General features: G+C 35.3%; 2 protein-coding genes and 1 pseudogene across 2 annotated transcripts; 2 read left to right on the forward strand and 1 right to left on the reverse strand.

Annotated features, from left to right (window-relative positions):
- The first annotated feature begins 853 nt into the window (after window positions 1-853).
- LOC133874904 (5'-adenylylsulfate reductase 1, chloroplastic-like) lies at window positions 854-6,581 on the forward strand. The gene is made up of 5 exons (XM_062312812.1): window positions 854-1,010; window positions 3,349-3,504; window positions 4,572-4,698; window positions 5,139-5,934; window positions 6,020-6,581. The coding sequence occupies exons 1-5, from the start codon at window positions 941-943 to the stop codon at window positions 6,248-6,250; spliced, it is 1,380 nt and encodes a 459-aa protein (XP_062168796.1). The 5' UTR covers window positions 854-940; the 3' UTR covers window positions 6,251-6,581.
- Window positions 6,582-8,768: 2,187 nt separating this feature from the next.
- Window positions 8,769-12,610, reverse strand: LOC133875038 (G-type lectin S-receptor-like serine/threonine-protein kinase B120; annotated as a pseudogene).
- A 2,863-nt stretch (window positions 12,611-15,473) lies between these two features.
- On the forward strand, window positions 15,474-20,142 carry LOC133876374 (GDSL esterase/lipase At5g55050-like). The gene is made up of 5 exons (XM_062314643.1): window positions 15,474-15,762; window positions 15,931-16,070; window positions 17,117-17,350; window positions 18,852-19,101; window positions 19,819-20,142. The coding sequence occupies exons 1-5, from the start codon at window positions 15,531-15,533 to the stop codon at window positions 20,037-20,039; spliced, it is 1,077 nt and encodes a 358-aa protein (XP_062170627.1). The 5' UTR covers window positions 15,474-15,530; the 3' UTR covers window positions 20,040-20,142.
- Window positions 20,143-20,155: the final 13 nt, after the last annotated feature.

Genomic DNA, 20,155 nt, shown 5'->3' on the forward strand with positions numbered 1-20,155 from the left:
TTCTCAAAAGTGTCTTTTGACATATTTTTAGAGCAAAAAAGTTAAAAGAAGTACTTTTTGAGCTTTTTACAAACAGACTACTTTTGCGTTACATAACTTTTTACGTACTAAAAATACTTTTTAAGCTTCTTAACTTCAATCATAAACAAGCCTTAATCACTTCCCTAAGCTTTCGTCTTCTGAGGAGAGCGGGCCTTGTATATTTTTTTTTTGAAACAATGTTTTCTTTATTTATGAGAAATAATTCCCAAAGGGGTTACATAACCTGAGAAACAATACAAAGAACAAAAGTACCAAATACAACTATAACGCCCAATGACGGGAGAACAAAGTCCAAAGGCCATAGTTGTGAACTAGAAATAAAGAATCTCTACCCACAAAGCTAGGAAAAAACCTAGTTTAAAACAACTATAAAATGGTAAACTGTGAAATAGAGACAATAATATACATAAACACAAAGCATAAAAACACCCAAAAACAAGCCGCCAGCGGTGAAGACAGAGATGACCGAGGAGAGGGGGCCCTATTGGTTAGGTTATTGTGGTCAAGTTCTTGGGCTGATTTAACTATGAAATGGCCAGAAGAAGAGGGCTGATTTTAGCATAGTGGACCAAATGCATAAAAATAATCAAATCGTACAAGAATAAAGTAATTCTTTTTTTAAAAAAAAATGAAAAGGTAGGAAACCATTTGGAAAAAAGACAAAAGTATCGGAAGGTGCTGTCCACCGAGACTAACGTCTTCCACTAGAAAATCTCCACGTGGAATTAAAAAAATAAATAGCCCCTCGACTGAATAGCGTCCAGGTTCAATGAATGAACCATAGCCGGCCGTTAATTGATTTTTTCTTCGCCCTCTGGAAACTGTCTCTCTCTCTCTCTCTCTCAACGAAAATTCAGAGAGAGAACCAGAGAGTCACTCAGCTTCAGATTTCTCTCTAATGGCATACTCAGCTTCGTCTCCTTCTTCTTCTTTCCTTCGCAGCTCGATCACTTCGCACGACCTCAAAGGTAAAAACTCTCTCTCGCTCTCTACAATCTCAATAATCTTTTTTTTTTTTTTTAATGATTGTTGTTCTTGTTGAATCTTTGAGGTTTATAATTTATATTGGAAAAAAAAAAAAATCACATTTAGCCATTAATTTTCATCTCATTTTAATTTAGTTTTTAAATTTTCAATTTTAACAATAAGGTCCTTTCAAATAAGTTTGTCTGTTACCTTACCGTCCCTCTGTCCCTTTATCGGTTTTCCATCTGCCACAGTTTGTCTCAGAGATTCCGTTTTAGTTTGTTGAAATTGAAAATCTAAGGATTAAAACAAAATTAGATAAAAATTTAGGGAATAAATATAATTTTTCTCTTTATAGTGATTCAACCTCGAAATTTCGTTTTTATTTTTTCAACTCAACTCTAGAACTCAGTGAGAGTAACTCGGTGGGTGTATAGTAATTATAGCCGTCTCAATAAATTGTTAAATTTTGGAAAGAGAAATGCTATAATTTCCAATTTTTTATTTTTTCCAAAATTTACTCCCAAAATTCCAAAATGATGTGTCACAATTCATTGGCTATGTAAAATTTTGTATGCGTGTCATGCACATTTTTGTGCTAGATGGAGTGAGGCAAGGTGACACGTGGCGTCATGACTTGATAGTTACTGTGTAGAACTGTATTAGATTCCTCGAATGTCAACAATGTTTATAAATGGTCAGTACTTGGTACCCCAAGTATTTATCACTTTTAAAATAAAAATGTTGAATTGATGAAAATAAAAAAATATTTATTCAATTATTTAAATTGAAAACAATAACGGGGATTTAAATAATTTTGATCCTACAGAACCTGGGCAAGTAGCAATTTTGATGCTTACTTATATCAGATAGTTGAAATATTAATTTACGACTTTGAGGTTTTGACAACACTAAACACCCAGGTGTGGAGGTGGCATTTGTAAAAGAAAATAAAAAAAATAAAAAACCATTAAACAATCAACTTATGTGTATATTATTGGCAACTTGTTAAATGGGACAAAATAAACGAAAAAAATAATAATAGTGGAGGTGCCACTAGCAAGAATAATAATAAAAGTAGTCATTGTGGTGGAAACCAACAAAGCAATTTTTGAATTCTGATTGAATAAGTTTGAGTTGACTATTAAGTGTTCATGGATGGCTTGTGAAGTAAAAGAAAAATACTTGTTAACTACAACTTTTTACTATAATCCCTAACAACAACTTTCACTACAATCCCTGAAGTACCGGATTTGGCTTAGGTCCGGTAAAAAAAAAAAAGCTACATGAGATCTCTTGTAATTTTTTCAACGGTCCAAATTTAATTCCAAAATTTTAATGAGAAAGAGAAGATGAAATTAAATTTGAACCGTTAAAAAAAAAAAAAAAAATTTATTGTAGTTTTTTTTACAGCACGTAAGCCAAATCCATATATTCAATTGTGAGTTGTGAGTGCTTATCGTGTTCCTTTTTGGCATGACCATTATTTTCATGATTGTTATATTGTGTTTTTAAAATTGTAAAAATGCGATCCAAAACTCTTAATAGTCGTGTGCTTCTCTAATTGTTAGTATCAATGGATTTGGCCTTGTAACTTGGTTTAAATTGACTAGTAATTTTAAAGGATTTTTGTAACTTCTTTCATAAGTAGTTTAATTGTTCTCTTTGTATTTTCAAGATGGTAAAATAGTAAGTCTAGTGTAGTACAATAACAGTTTTTATTTATTTATTTATTAATAAGTTACACACATTCCTTTATGTCTTAAACCCTCAGTCTTGTCCCTTTAATCCATTCTTGTGGAAGAGAAGGTGTTGTTTGAGCCAGAATTCATTGGCATAGTCAAATGACAATTTCATGAACACTGATTCTTAAAATCCACAACACTGAATTATGACTTCCCCAAAGAATAATCAAGTTAATTTGCTTGCACTATATTCAGAGACGAACGTAGGGGGGACCAGCATAGGCTATAGCCTCCCCCTTCTTTTGAAAGTTCTATATGATTTTTCACTATACATCTTTGTGCCAAAAAATTTCAGTTTGGCCCCTGCCCTTAAAAAGCAGTCCATGCTTTGGTCTCCCATATTAATATATTTCTTTTATTCATGCTTTTGCTACCATCAATAAGAATTCCTGGTTCTGTCCCAAAATCTATAGTAACTTTTTCTCTTGCTATTGATATGAATGAAGATCCTCTTTGCTAATTTTTGTCCAGTTTCAAATTAACTTCGTTCTCTGTCTATCGTTTGTTCCATATCTAGCGGATCGGAACTAACTTCTTTATTTTATTTTATTTTATTTTTTTAAATTTATATTTTTCATCATTTTGATCCCTACAGCTCCATGGATCCGTTCAGTTCGTCTGTTGGATAAATGCTTGGTTCCATCAGTGCCCAGAGATTCTTACCGCATGACATTCTTAGTAAAACCAGTTTGCGCAGAACTGAAAAGGAGTGATTCAGTAGTTCCTTTCGCTGCAACTATGGTTGCTCCAGGTACATTCTCTGTTAATGGTGTTTGATATTGTGACTCTTCATATACAGATACTAGGGCATTAGTGATGCTATGATTGTGAATTGATTCTGAAACAAAAGAAAAAAGTGATCGCCATGTCATTTGCTAAAGGGTAGGAATTTATTTCTGCAGTCCTATTCTTTTTCATTTGCTCTGCTCTTTTATATTATGGTTAAATGCTACTTTGACCCACTCTGAAATAACAACCTCAGTTTCAAAAACTATCACATGTGGTACTTGGAATTGTCTAATTTCGGTGTTAGTCTCTCCATCCATTTTCTGATGAAAAACTTAACGGCCTTCCACATCAAAACCTATCAGTACTGCTACTTGTCCCCCATATACTGCATTAGCATTATTTAAAAATAAAAAATGATAAATAACTAAGTTTTTTTTTTTTTTTTTTTTTTTTTTTTTTGAAAAAAAAAGAAAGGAGAATGGTGTTGGGAGTGGGAAATCCACCCCGCCACCCATTGGCAGGGGATCTCCCTCTTGCGTGGGGGAGTCTCCACACCCACCACCCACCCATGGGGGACACCCCACCAGTGGGTGGCAAGGTGGATTGGACCTCGTGGTGGGTCATAGGGGAGGTCTCCCCCATCTTATGGGTGGTTGCATCCTACCTGTAGGGAGATCCCACTGACGGGGTTGGATCCACCCTGCCGCCCAACAGTGGGGTGGCATCCGACCCTCGTGGGTGGGTGGAGGGGTGGATTCCCCCACCCACCATTCTCTTTTGTTTTTTACTCTTTTTTTTTTTTTTTTTCTTAAAAAGAAAACAAATTAAATTTTTAAATAATACTAATGTAGGATATAGGAAAAATGACAGTCGCAGATAGGTTTGACGTGGTGGGCCGTTAAGTTCTTGGATGGAAGGACTACATCCGATAATTAGACAACTCCAAGTACTATGTGTGATAGTTTTTGAAACCGAAGTGGCTATTTGATAATGGTCTAAAGCACAGGTACCAAAATAGCATTTAACCCTTTATATTATTTAAAATGTGGTTACTAACAAATTTGCACATTGTTTATGGGGAATTGACAGAAGTTGAAGATAGGATTGAAACTGAGGATTACGAGAAATTAGCAAAGGAGATGGGACATGCTTCCCCACTTGAAATTATGGACAAGGCCCTTGAGAAATTTGGCAATGACATTGCCATTGCATTCAGGTATCTCTATTTTTTGTCTTTGGCCTGCCTCTAGTTTAGTTATAAATTTTGTTAGAAGAAAACAACGTTTGTTATTTTAATTCACTGGTTAATAGAGGTTTTAAATAATGAAAGTATTTATTAATTTAATTTCCCACATTACCCTTAAATATGAGCCCGTCTTTTTTATTTTTTATTTTATTTCAAATTTAATCTCACCTTTCTTGACCCAGCTCATGTCATCTTAAAAAGATTGTTATGTTTATTTGGTTGCATTAAAATATATCATTTGCAAACTCTCATTTATCTTGAGATGGAGGAAATAGTGATAGTACAACTAGTATGGACCATATTATTTTCAAACAAATGGAAGTTAGCTTCTACGTATAACTTACAAGATTGTTGAACTTATGCATCATGAACACCAGAATCTATATTTAAATTGCTGTTGATTTGTTCAGTGGAGCTGAAGATGTGGCCTTGATTGAGTATGCCAAGCTGACTGGTCGCCCCTTCAGGGTGTTTAGCCTGGACACCGGGAGGCTAAACCCAGAAACCTACCAGTTCTTTGACACTGTCGAGAAGCACTATGGCATTCACATTGAGTACATGTTCCCTGATGGTGTTGAAGTTCAAGCTCTAGTGAGGAGTAAGGGACTATTCTCATTCTATGAAGACGGACACCAAGAGTGCTGCAGAGTCAGGAAGGTTAGGCCGTTAAGGAGGGCACTTAAAGGTCTCCGAGCCTGGATCACTGGGCAAAGAAAAGATCAATCTCCGGGTACAAGGGCTGAAATTCCAGTTGTCCAGGTAGATCCCTCTTTTGAAGGAATGGATGGTGGAGTTGGGAGCTTGGTGAAGTGGAATCCCGTGGCCAATGTGGAAGGTCGTGACATATGGAACTTCCTCCAAGCCATGAATGTACCTGTTAATTCTTTGCACTTACAAGGATACATCTCAATTGGATGTGAGCCATGCACAAGACCAGTCCTACCTGGGCAGCATGAGAGGGAGGGAAGGTGGTGGTGGGAGGACGCCAAGGCTAAAGAGTGTGGCCTTCACAAAGGGAACACCAGACAAGAAGAGGTCGCCCAACTCAATGGCAATGGAAATGAGAGTGCCATGGTCACTGACATCTTCAACAGCCAGAATCTGGTTACTTTGAGTAGAGCCGGGATAGAGAATTTAGCTGGATTGAAAAACCGGAGAGAACCGTGGCTTGTTGTACTATATGCACCATGGTGCCGCTTCTGTCAGGTGAATATTATTCGAGGCTCTAGCTATTTTACTTGTAATACACAACTTTGTGCCATATCTAACCATTTTCATTGGTTTTGAGCAGGCGATGGAAGGATCATATGTTGAATTAGCAGAGAAGCTGGCAGGGAGTGGGGTGAAGGTGGGGAAGTTCAGGGCAGATGGTGAGCAAAAGGCATATGCTCAGCAAGAGCTGCAGCTAGGGAGCTTTCCCACAATACTCTTTTTCCCCAAACACTCGTCCAGCGCCGTCAAGTATTCCTCAGAGAAGAGAGACGTCGATTCAGTGATGGCTTTTGTAAATGCTCTGCGATGATGAAGTGATCACGATATCTCTGCTACCAAGAATTTAGTAATTTGGATGCTGAAATAGGAAATGTATTATGTGGGTGTTGCTATGGGCAGCAGTGCAAGGCCTAGCGGTAGGAATTGTATATCTTAAGTAGGCATGCAAGCTTCTTTTCCTTTGATCTCAGGTGAGGAATTCATCCTGAAATTCGATGTGTTGTATTATTTTGTAGAGTAGAAATTGTGTGAGATCGATCATCTCGTCGATCTCTTCATGGTTTGCAGAATAAAGAGCATAGCTCTCATTTGCAACATTACAATTTGAGCTAATATTTTGTGGACTTATATTTTTCTGCTTACTACCTAGTACACTTCAAAGAGTCACCAAATGTGATAAAAGCTTTTTAGTCCCATGCAGAGTTTGGCATACCTTCCTAAAAGTCTTTGGAGATCCGTTTGCAATGATTTTGGAAAGTGCAAAATGGGAATTAAAAATTTAGCCTTTAAAATTGTGCGTTTTTAAAAACTCTTTGCTTGCGATTTGAAAACACAGATTTTTTTATGTTTTCAAATTGTAATTTTTAAAAAATACACTCCTAAATGATACAATTTCTGAAATTTAGTTTAAAATTGCATTTTTTTAACCCTTAAGTTGGCTGTCATTTCCACCATCCGAAGCTTGTGCACCTTTTCCTCTACCCTCATCCTTCCTATATGTCAATTGAAAGCTCTCTCACATCTTTGTGCAATAGGTGGTTTGGCGCCAATCTTTTTGGCCGTTGGATATTACTGCACTACATCTGACTAATATGACTGCTTGGTTACTTATAATCCTCAATCCACATTCTCTACTTGGTATCCTCAATCCACATTCTCTACTTGGTATTCCTCAAGCTGAAGTTCATTTGTTTCAAATTTTTACTGCTGTTGCTAGTGATTATCTCTGGTTTGTCAGGAATAAAGCTCATCATGCAGATCTTATCCTGAATGCTCTTGTTATATCCTTTACTATCCATGAGACTGTCTTGGAACATCATGTTGCTTGGAAGAATTCATTGGCTATCTCTCACGAAATATGGCAGCCCCCTTCTCCCCATTTTTTCAAGATAAATTATGATACTGCTATTATTGATATTTTTTCTACTCAAGCTGCTGTTTGTAGAGATTCTAGAGGCACAATTATTAGATGTGTATCTATTATCAGTTCTCCATGTTCTCTCAGTTATAGTGAAGCTCTTATAACTCTTTTAGCAGCTCAACTGACAACTTCTTTGAGCTTACTCAACTTTATTTTGCAAGGTGACTCAAGCTTTCCAATTGCCTACCATTACTATAAGACTGGAGAATTGCGCTCGATATTTCTGTTATCCATTCCATCATTTACTAACCGGACAGTTTCTAAAATCAACCGAAGTGCAAACTTTTGTGTCAATCATGTGACAAATTAGGCCGCAACCAGATTGTTTTTTTGCTGCATTCTTATCATTTTTCCCTTTGTCTAATATTTTTACCCCTTATATAGGAACTGAATCCCCCTCCTCCTTTATGTTCCCTAGCTTATATCTTTTGATCGTTGTACTCATAAATAATAATAAAAAAGTTCTTAATCTATCTATTTATCCAATATATATATATATATATATATATATATATATATATATATATATATATAATTCCAACAACTTATTTTGTTAGATAATTCTTACTTTTTCTGATTTGAAGTGAGTTGTCTAACGTAACATTAACAAACAGATAAAATTGACTGTCAAATCTCATCTGGAAGCTTGGGATAAATTGTATTCATCTGGAAACTAATTTTGATGTTGCTTCAAGAAATGCTAATGCTAAAGCACATGTAGCAGAAAAGTGGGCAGCTCCTCAGTGCTCATTCATGTTTTGCTCATGTCATGTACCTTATAGTTCCCCTCACTAAAGCAGCCAAAATATGTCCAAATAGCCCTTCCAACACCCATCCTCATCCTCATTTGGATTGTTACTTGCCCAATCAAAATGTATTCAATACATTTTATATGATATCTTATAAAAAATTAAATATGACGACCCGTTTATTTATTTTTTATTTTTTTACAAAACGTAAAACGAGTCGTCGCAATGACATGACTATGTGTCGCTCAACCAACATATGGTACATGCCCCATAACATACACTTGATTATCAGAGTTACATCTAACAACGGAATATAATAATCAATGTGCAGCAGAACACATATCATAAGTGGAAATACATCTAATACATAACCATTAATTACAACCAGAGCCAATTACATATCTAATTGGTAAATGGGTGTGAAGAGTAATATTATTCATTTCAAAACCAAGCGAACCATGCCTTCCGGACCCCTCGTTCCATCCTTGCCTATCATGGTGTAAAAGATGTACAAACAACATTTCATGATACATGGCTAAAGGTCCAAACATTCAATACACAACTGAATAATGTTATAGACCATAGGAAAAAAGGTTGAATGCTTTTTGATAATTTACTCGAAGAATATATGTGAATTCTTATGGCTGGACTTTCAAATGTTACCGGCCTTCCATAACTAAAATTGTTGCACTATTCAGGGAACATATTTTTGGCCTGTTGTTAATTGAGTGTGCCTTCGCCATATTTCTGACGTTCAAGAAAGCAGGTTCCTTGGGATAAGGTAGAATTATACTTTCATTGTTAAGCATGGCGACAACATCAGACATGGTAGGTCTATCCGCTGCACTTTCTTGAACACAGAGGAGAGCTATGTTAACATATCTCAATACCATTTGCATAGAGGATATATCATCAAGTAGTGGATCCACCAAGTCTGATCCCCTATTACTTGTCCATAATTCCCACGCCTTAAAATAAAAAAAAAAAAAATAAAAAAAAAAAAAAAGGGAGAAGAAAATTAGAGGATGTTAGAATGATGGTTAATGATTAAATACATAATTTTCTATTAACTTAAGCTTTTTAGGCAGTAGTATGTTCTATACTCTACTTAGCGTTCTAAAATTTCAAGAATAGAGGACTAATTTTGTTTTAATAATGATGAATGCACATTGTTCAACAACTTGCAGCTATAAATCAAAGTGAATAAGTGTTTACAATTTTACAACAAAAGACGCAAATAAGATACTCACATATCCAAGAAGATGGAGAGAGTCAGTTTGATAAAAACCAGTATTAATTCTTCCTGCCACTCACAATCTTTAACAATAAGATGCCAAAGCTAAACACATCGGATTTGATTGAAAATAGGCCTTCCAAAGCATATTCAGGGGACATATAACCACTATGCAATATCATCAAATTAAAAATATTAGTAATTGCATGTTTCATTTTGATTTTTATAATTCAAAAATTCCCATTATATCACTTACTAAGTGCCAACAATCCTATTTGTATTTGCATGTGAATCATTTCCTCTAAATATTCTTGCCATTCCGAAATCTGATATTTTGGAATTCATATAGATGTCCAACAAGATATTGCTAGGCTTCAAGTCCCTATGAATAATCCTTAACTTGGAATATTGATGAAGATAAAGAAGTCCTTGAGCAATTCCTCCAATGATTGTAACACGAGTCCCCAAATCTAATATCCTGCGCTTCTCTCGATCTGCTTTACATATATGAGTAAAGTGACAATTAGTGAGCCATGCACATGCAAAGGAACATAAAAATAAAAAACACACACACACATGTGTGTGTATAGTATATATATATATATATATCAAAATGCAAGATATTACAAACCAAATAGGAAGAAATCCAAGCCTTTATCGGGCATATACTCATAAATTAGTATCTTTTCATCTCGTTCAATGCAGCAACCCAAAAGTCTAACAAGATTCTTGTGTTGGAGCTTAACTATGAGCATCGCTTCATTTTTTAGCTCCTCCCAACCTTGCCCAGATCTTTTTGAAAGCCTTTTTACAGCTACTTCGTCTCCTCTAAGTAATATTCCCTAAAATTATTATTTTTTTGATGTGAAAAATATGGAAAACAATAAAATAATTAATAAGCTACATTTATTAGAAATCCATTACCAATGATAAAAACAGAGCATGATTGAGATTGTGTTAAATAGCTTAAAAAATGCTTTTACTACTTAAAAAGTTGTTTAAACCAAAAATAGATCCGTTTGGTAAAAAAACTTTTTTGCTCTAAAAAAAGCCCAAAACTGCGTTTGATGAAACTGGCAAAATGTAAACCTTTTAATTACATTTTATATCCAAAGCATTGCGTTTAGGAACATTGAACCATACCTTGTAAACAGGTCCAAAACCACCCTCTCCAAGCTTATTTGCAGTTGAGAAATTATTAGTTGCAACATAAACACTTGCAAAACTAAATAATGGCATTTGAACTTCTCTTTTTCTACCATATTCATGCTCTGAATTATTAGACTTTTGGGTCGTGCCCAAATCTAACAGTAACAAATCCTGCCCTGAATGGTGAACAATACATATTTAGAGATATAAACTTAGATTGCTAAAATGAAGTTGTAAACGACTAGTTCGAATTCAAGACCTCTGCTAAATATTCACAACTTAAACTTAAACAAAAAGTTTAATTAATACTTTTAACATATTATTTACTCACCCTTTCTTCTGAGCTTTCTCCTCATATAGTAAACAAAGAAAAGGCCCAATGTAAGAACCACCGCAGTAGATGTGGTCGGCACGAGAATTTTCAATAATTGTTTATTTCCTGTAACCTTTAAATTCTTCTGAATAGTCGTATCTGCAAAAGGAAGTCAGATAAATAAATAATATAGCCTATAGGCGTTGTTCTTGTAAAAGAAGAGAGACCGATGAGGAATTCTTTTGTTATTCAATGATTAATGATAGAGCTATACATGGGTAACAAAAGCTCTATCATTAATCATCGAATAACAAAAGCTTCTTTGCTTAATTCTTCATTGGTCTCTAATCTTTTACATGGTATCAGAGCGAGTGAATCGTATGGGCAGCTTGCTTTGCTAGAGAAGGAAATGTGCAGCCTGTAGTGGCTTGATATGGAATGGAATGAATGGCCCGCTGATCAGATAAATAAATAATACTCTAACAGTTCTTTGCATTACCAATTGATTTACAAGAACAGCAAAAATAGTCAGCAACAACTAACATGTTCTTCTATTTTTCTAACCTTGGTTACTTAATAAGATAAAAAAAAAAAAATAAATCTAACCTTCGGTAAAGTTCGGAGCAAGTTTCAGATAGAACTCTGTTTCATATAACTTAACTGCTGGGAACTGTTTCAGATTTTCAAGAGGGCCATCCCATACAAGGCAGCGATGCTCTTGGTCATAAGCATAACCAGAACAAGAGCAGTTGTTCAAGCAAGCTGATTCGCACTCTGAAGCCTTGCCAACGTGCAACCGCAGTGGATTCCTGGGCAAATAAACGTGAGGAATTGGAAGAAACCAATCTTTCTGAACATCAATATTATCGCTGCAATGCGAATCATTGGTTCTCTTACATACAGAGGACGGGGATCCTCTTTTGAATCCTGGCAAACAGTAGCATCTAGAATCTGCATCGGCAGTGACATCGCATATGCTGGAAACGCCGCAGACAGGATAAGTCCCACAATTCGTTAACTTTAGCGAGGACCAACCTTGGTCACCTTTCATCCATGTCTGCAGCAGAAGGTTCCCGGAGATATCCAACACTATTCTTCTAGTTTCACTGGTGTTCTTACTACCCCAGGTAATTAATGTAGTCCCTCTCAACCACGAGTATACCAGCTAGAACACCAGTGATGAGTGAACTAGTCCAGTATGGTTCCGACCCCTCCATTAAGATAATTTGAGTTTTCCCAGAACCCATATGCAGAGAGAAAGGACCAGGAACAGGGTCTTCCTTAGTTTTCCATGATGTTAATGACCATCCTGTCTTATCATCTTTAATCTTCATTCCGGGCAAAAGAGTACCAGTAGGATAATCAAAGCTTTGCCACAAAACATGTGAGGCCCTGTTTGTCGGTATAAGATTACCTGTATCTAATAGCCTGGCGTAGGTATCGTTGCCACCTGAAGTGTTGGTCAGAACGTGCAACAATCTGCCATTGGATATTACAAGATTCCCATCCGGGCCGAAGGTAAGAACAGCAGAGGGATTTGGGAATGGGTGCTCCCTGTTTGCAACCCATTCTACATTTTCAGTTGTATTCGAGTAGAATATGGCCACGTAATACTTTGTCGAGTTTTCGGTTGAAAAGAAACCGAGTTTGTACTTTCCGTTGGCGGATAGAATGTGCTCCGAGGTGTTTAGTGATTGGCCTGGTCGGATAGTATCACTATCAGTGATGGTAGCATTGGTGTACAGCAAAGCAAGGCAGAATAAAAGCAGAAGGGAAGCAATAATAGGGGAAATTATAGGGCTCATATTTGTATCAGGAAGCACAGACTGCTCTTTGCACACACAAAGTATATATGGTGTTCTTGGATATCCTGTTTTGGGTTTAGAGAGTTCAACAGGCCGGCCGGCTGCAATTTCTCATGAGCTTTCCTATGAAAAAAAATGCGCACATAGTTTTCTCCAAACTGTTACTCCAACTCAAGTCTATAAAAATGACATATATCCTTTCGTATTTGAGAAGAAAATCTGTTCTAATTTTGTCCTTGCAATTAAAAAAGCGGTAATGCTAAAATTACTACAAGTATACTTGTAGTGCGTGTATCACAACCCATGTGAGAAACATTTGACATTTTTATAAACTGAGAATCGAAGAAAATTCTTCCCAATCTAACGAAATCTTCTAGCGAAAAATGTGGGCCGTGATTTTCTAGTTGCAATCTAGATTTTCCACAGCCTAAAAACGGTGTTGTGACATTTCTTGCATCTGTCCAGAAAAAAATGAGAGGAAATGGAAGACACTTGAAGTGGATGAGTCCCCTCTCAACCATTCATTACTCATTTTCGCTCAAAGGAGATGTCAATCATCTGAGAGACTGAGACGCCACTCGTTTGTTCTCTCCTCACGCAGTTTTTGACTTTTTGTACGTTATAGATAAATAATAAACATCAATTTTTAAATTGGAGTACAATATTTTTATAGATAAATAATAACCTCGGAGATATTTAGAGAAATATGTGGGTAACAAATTTCTCCAACAACGAGTAAGACTAATTGCCAAATGATTGAGAGAATTAACCTGATGAATTGTAAACATCTGAAATTTTCTATTTTCCATGATTATTCTTAGTTATTTTAACGGTTGGAGAATGACTTTTGATATGATAAAGAGGAAGCGCATGCACTCTAGAGAAACCGTGGCCCCCGCTCCCCTAGTTTCGTCTCTGATTATGATTACTATGGCGTATAAGTTTCACTCAAGAAGCCCAATGTTGTTTATCTTGGATACCATCAACATCTTCTCGCGTTCAAGAAAGTAGGTTCCATGGGATAAGGTAGAACTGCACTTTCATTGCTAAGCATGGCGCCAATCTTTTTGGCCGTCGGATATATAATCCTCGATCCACATTCTCTACTTGGTATTCTTCAAGCTGAAGTTTATTTGTTTAAAATTTTTGTTGTTGTTGCTAGTGATTATTTCTGGTTTGTCAGGAATAAAGCTTATCATGCAGGTCTTATCCTGAATGCTCTAGTGAAATATGGCAGCCCCCTTCTCTCCCTTTTTTCAAAATAAATTATGATACTGCTATCAGAGATATTTTTTCTACTCAAGCTACTATTGTAGAGATTGTAAAGGCACAATTATAAGATGTGTATCAATTATCAGTTCTCTATGTTCTCTCAGTTATAGTGAAGCTCTTGCAGCTCTTTTAGCAGCTCAACTGACAACTTTCCTAGGCTTACTAAACCTTATTTTGTAAGGTGATTCACTTATGGTTACTCAAGTTCTCTAATTGCCTACCATTACTTAAGACTGGAGAATTGCGCCCAATATTTCTGTTATCCATTCCATCATTTCACTTTTTACTAACTAGACAGGTCGTAAAATCAACCGAAGTACAAATTTCTGTGCCCATCATGTGGTAAATTGGGCCGCAACCAAATTATTTTCTGGCTGCATTCTTATCCTTTTCCCCTTGTCTAATTTTTTTACCCCCTATTATTAATATTGGAACTGAATCCAGAATCCCCCTCCTCCTATTATGTTCTCTTGCTTATATCTTTTGACCGTTGTACTTAAAAAAAAAAAAAAAAAAAAAAAAAGTTCTTAATCTATCTATTTATCCAATATATATATACATATATATAATTCCAACAACTTATTTTGTTAGATAATTCTTACTTTTTCTGATTTGAAGTGAGTTGTCTAACGTAACATTAACAAACAGATAAAATTGACTGTCAAATCTCATCTGGAAGCTTGGGATAAATTGGATTCATCTGGAAACTAATTTTGATGTTGCTTCAAGAAATGCTAATGCTAAAGCACATGTAGCAGAAAAGTGGGCAGCTCCTCAGTGCTCATTCATGTTTTGCTCATGTACCTTGAGTTCCCCCGCCCCTTTCTTGCGTAGAAAAAAAAAATGTAACGTATCAAACAATGGAAAAGAATAAAATCCAAAAAAATAAAAATAAAAATGAAAAAAAGACAGGTGTCTTTCTGGATAATGCTTAAATTTAAGATAATTAAGATACATATAAGGCAGAATTATATTATTATTATTATTTTTTTTTAATAATGACCGAGGGACATCGTAACATCAGCCTAATAGGGATGTGAGAAATCATCAAAAAGAGTACATAATACTTTTATCCAGCCATTATCCTACATTGCTAATATGGCAATGCTAATCAACACTAAGATTAACCATTGTTTAAAAAAAAAAAATAAAAAAAAATGAAGAGCTAATTGGCACTGGCGAATCAATGGGGTAGGATTGCGGTGGGATAATAGTGTGATTTCTTTACAACAGAAAAGGTTTCTATCTTCGTACAAGAAATATGCAAATTCACAATTGAATCTGTAGCACCCAATCACGTACCCACATGTGTATCTTACAGATTTAATGGTAGATTTGCAAAAGAGATGAATGTGTTATAATTAAGAGCTCGATCTCTAATTCTAGCATTACTCTTTTACGGTCAAGATTTTATTTTATTACATCTAGTGACGTATATGGTACCACACGAACGTGGCAACAAAATTACCATTAGATCCTCTGTGTTTCCATTGAAATAGAGAGATCCTAAACCGGTCTATAAACAATGCTTATGGACATAAATGGACACCTCATCAACTTCTCCCCTCTATAAAATCCAAACATCCTATCCCTGGACGCTGGACGGCGCCCACATTCACATGCCAGCTTGAAGAGAGAAACACGTACGATGGCAGAAAACGTTTTCCTAGTGGGTTTCCTCTTCATTTGCTTCAATTTCTCGGCGGCTCAAATGGTTCCAGCCATGTTCGTATTTGGAGACTCCGTAGTAGATGTGGGCAACAACAATTACTTACAGCTCTCCTTTGCCAGGGCAACTCTCCCTCACTACGGCATCGACTTTCCGACCAAAAAACCAACCGGAAGGTTTACCAACGGCATGAATCCTGCAGATTTTCTTGGTAATTAAGTTAATGAAATTATATATCCTTTTTCTTTTTTGAGGGGAAAAAGACTCATAAATTAATTTGGTTTATTAAATATCATGCACACTGTACGTTCACGTGTTGGTTTGTTCGATCGTTTTCGTAACGTGAGTTTCAATGTGAAATGAATGGAGCATTGCGCAGCAGAGAAAGTGGGCTTGCCAACTTCGCCCCCATATCTCTCTCTGTTGAACGAATCCAACAGGAACAACGTGTCGTTCCTAACCGGCGTTAGCTTCGCCTCCGGAGGTGCTCGAGTATTGGATGGCACAGACCCATTTGTTGTAAGTGAAGGCAAAACTTTCGCTACCATTTTTCTTTAATTTTCTTCAGATTTTTTTTTCTTTCTTTTATTGATCCTCTTAGGTTCTCTCATTTCTTAAACCCATTTTTATTGGTTTAGAGGAGGGCGACAACCCGACACATGATATTTAAGATTGACAGTTTTTTTAGATGAATTACAAACTCGATAAATATATGAAATTAATGAATTAGGATTAAGACATCTGACCAGTTTAATTAAATATGTTAAATTAAAGCTAACCTATATAATTTTATATCTATACGTCTCTATGACTTAAATCTGAATGGTCATTCTTAGCTTAGAGAGGAATTTTTTTTTTTTAAAAAAAAATAATTATTATCCCATTTTCTTGTACAACAATAAGAACCTTTGTCAAAAAGCTACACCCATGAATATTCTCTTATTTCTGGGTTATTAACTTAATTGGGCCAGTTGAATGTGGCCCTTCTATTCCCCAAGCTAGAAACTAACGTTAAGGTTCAAAGGACCACTGAACTATATATTGGAAAGCAAAAGGACAATATGTGGCCCAAATTTTGTCTTTTGCAATTGGTATTCAATATGCATAAAACTAAAGGACAAATTGTTTTCTTTAAATTAGATTAGAAGAATTTATCCGGGGTAGAGGCATTCTTTCAATTCAGTTTATTAAACTAACCGGTATTCAATATGCATGTAAGAATCATATGCATGTGAGAATTATATTCATTTTAAACACATTTTAATTTAATAAATTAAATTAAAAGAATTTCCACTAATCCAATTCAAATAAAGACTTTGCTCAAAAACTAACTTAACCCAAAAATAAAAAAATAAAAAATAACGTAACTTTTCACATTCATTTTCATAATAACTTTAACATAAAAAATCATTTAAAACACACTACATCAGCTAATATAAAATATGTGCGAAAGCCGATGGGCATGACCCAAGTGAGGTGTTAAAAGCCCCCCCCAAGACTAGTGAAGAAGAAAAAGTGGTTAGCTTATAAATTGTTTTATTTTATTTATTTATATATTTGTACAGTTGCAGTCAATACATTTGACACAACAAGTGGACTACTTCTCGACAGTGCATGAAGAGGTGCAGAAACAGCTAGGATTCTCTGGTGCAGAAAAGCTTTTCCTTAAATCAATCTTTGTAGTTGTGATTGGAGGCAACGACATCCTCGGCTACTTCAGGTCGTCTGATCTCCGCAACAAAATTGTCCCCCAGCAGTATGTGGCCTCAATGGTTCTCACACTGAAAGCAAAATTAAAGGTAATATCTTCCTACAAGTGAAGTCAGAATTCGAGGGCCATTTTGAATATCCCAAAATAAATAAAAACTCTTTTTTTTAAAACAAAAAGTACATTATTTGGTCATGATCAGTTCCATGGAATTTCTTGCACGAATTTTAGGGAGTTCGGCGCACCCTGTTCAAATTTCTTGACATTCAAACAAAAAATTTAAGAGATCTCAATTTGAACAGAGGTTGATTCAGACCAACAACTACACATTATAATTATAGTTGTAGAAAAGGGTTAGTAACCTATAGTTGTAGCTAATTCTTACAAACCACAATTTATAATTATTTTATCTGCTCTCTTATTAAGAACAAAACGACCTTTAAATAGAGTAAAATAGAATGAAACCTAAATCGGTAAGAACCCTTAAATAATCCTAATACTAAATAATTTAATTATAATTTAAATAATCTAATCCTAACGAGTTGAAATAGAATTCCAATTCAACTACTGATTCTAATCTTTATCATGACATGTGTTCCGATCCTTAATTCCTTAGCATGTTAGAAACCAGTCTAACATGTTTTATGCTTTAGAAACACATGTTATTTTATTAGACTGGTTTATAAGAATTAGCTACGAATATGTCCTAAAAAAAAATAAGCTACAAATAAATGGATAAAAGATTGTGAATATAAACATAATTTAATTGCATATATTATATACAAATGCATGTATTTCAAGTTCCATATTTTAGCTGCTTGTGATTTTCATCCAGCTGAGTCAACCTATGGTCAAGCTAGCTTAGCCCATTTTGTGAAGGAGTCAAAAGACAGACTCTAATACAGTTCATTGATTGAATAAGTAAGCTGAATCAACTTCTTGTAATTGGTATATTATAATTAAATACCTTACACCTTATGTGGTTTAAAAATTTTATTTTTTTTCCTTTGATTTTTTATTTTTTTCATAAGTACGTAATACCTGTTCTATGGAAAAAGACAAAGATAGTACCTCCGTTCATTTTTCCATTCAAAACTAACGGATTTCCACGTCAGCGACATGTGACACTATTAAAATTGTAACACGTGGCTGCCATATATATATATATATATATATATTATTTTGAGGCTTTTAAAAAAAAAAATTAGGTTTTGGCCCTTGAGAGTGGCCGAACCTCCCCCAAGCACCCCCAAACCAAATGGAGGTGGCTGGCCACTCCCATGTGTCCCAAAGGCCCTAACCTTTTTTTTTTAATTATTTTTTTAAAAGCCTCAAAAAAAAAAAAAAAAAATATGGCAGTCATGTGTCGCAATTTTAATGGTGACACGTGTTGTTGACGTGAGAATCTGTCAGTTTTGGACGGAGGTACCTCTCCGTCTTTTTCCATAGCACATGTATTATCTATGAAAAAAAAAGAAAATTTAGGAGGAAAAAAGAAAGTTTTTAAACCACGAGAAGCAAAAAGGTATTTAACCCTAATTTTAATTGCGGCCTTCGCTAATCATTTATTTAATTATTTAAAAATTTTGCAGCATTTATACAATCACGGTGCACGTAAATTTGTTATTGTTGGGATAGGGGCACTCGGGTGCTGCCCTTCAAGAAGGAGGGAGACCAAAAATGAAGAATGCAATGAAGAAATAAATTACTGGATTATTAAGCACAATGAAGGCCTCGTATCAATGTTGCAGGAATTGAAATCAGATCTCAAAGATATATACTACTCCTACTTTGATACTTATACAGTATTGCTCAGCCTCATTCAGAAACCAGCTGCTTATGGTACAACATATATTCTCCCTTTTTTTTTTTAAATATAAGATATAATGTTAGAATATTAAATTCACAATTTCTTAACATTTTAAGCTTTTGGAATAACTGAGGATTTAAACATATAAATATCAGAGTAGAGATCATAAGTTCCAGGTAGGGGTGGCAATTCGTGTTCTCCTGTCAAGGCCTGAGTATAAGACTATATGTTAAATCACAATTTTTCCTAAAAGCTTAAATTGATAGGAATATGTAAATTTAATCATTTAATCAATATTTTAACACTCCATCTCACGTGTAGGCTCAAACTTTCTTTTAATAGGTGCGCTCCAAGACGTGAAATATTTAATCGAAATATGGGGTGAATTGTTAGAGTTAGGATTCGAACTCAGAACTTTTGGTTTTGATACCATGTTAAACCATCACTTCTCCTAAAAGCATAAACGGATAGGAATAGATAAATTTAATTATTTAAAACAATACTTTAACACTATATAAGTCAACCCTAACTCGATCCATTTAATTGAACGGGTCACGTACACTTCCTGACCCTAAACTCATTAATTTCGTGTTGGATTTGCGAGTCATGTAAAAAATTACCAACCATAGATTCATACCGCCTATGTCCTTTCATAATTTACTTTGGTTAATTTTCTAACTTGGGTTTCTTTTCATTTTTGTTTAATAAAGAACAATGATTAAAGGCCTTAATTTCATATTTGATTGCAGGATTTGTTGAGGTTAAAGCTGCATGTTGTGGGCTGGGGAGCCTTAATGCCGAGATATTTTGCTTGCCGATCGCAGCCTATTGCTCCAACAGAAGTGACCACATCTTCTTTGATCGAGTCCATCCCACAGAGGCATCTTATCGCATCCTAGTGGATTACATCTTTTATGGTCCTTTACAGTACACATTTCCGATGAATATGAGGCAGCTAGTAGCCGTTTAAGCTCGGCAATACAATTAGAATTCTTTATATGAAGAAAGTGACTCTGGTATGTATGTATCATGTATGTATGATAGAGAATATTAATAGCATGTTATAATTAAGTGCACCATAAGGAA

Source organism: Alnus glutinosa, chromosome 8 (assembly GCF_958979055.1).
Source record: "Alnus glutinosa chromosome 8, dhAlnGlut1.1, whole genome shotgun sequence".
Lineage (NCBI taxonomy): Eukaryota > Viridiplantae > Streptophyta > Magnoliopsida > Fagales > Betulaceae > Alnus > Alnus glutinosa.

Bases quoted from the DNA above. Each gene is read 5' to 3' on its own strand.
- LOC133874904 (XM_062312812.1), top strand. From the start codon at position 941: ATGGCATACTCAGCTTCGTCTCCTTCTTCTTCTTTCCTTCGCAGCTCG. The intron at 3,505-4,571 runs GTACATTCTCTG...GGGAATTGACAG, and splicing joins TGCAACTATGGTTGCTCCAG to AAGTTGAAGATAGGATTGAA. The intron at 5,935-6,019 runs GTGAATATTATT...GGTTTTGAGCAG, and splicing joins CATGGTGCCGCTTCTGTCAG to GCGATGGAAGGATCATATGT.
- LOC133876374 (XM_062314643.1), top strand. From the start codon at position 15,531: ATGGCAGAAAACGTTTTCCTAGTGGGTTTCCTCTTCATTTGCTTCAAT. The intron at 15,763-15,930 runs GTAATTAAGTTA...AGCATTGCGCAG, and splicing joins GAATCCTGCAGATTTTCTTG to CAGAGAAAGTGGGCTTGCCA. The intron at 17,351-18,851 runs GTAATATCTTCC...AAAATTTTGCAG, and splicing joins CACTGAAAGCAAAATTAAAG to CATTTATACAATCACGGTGC.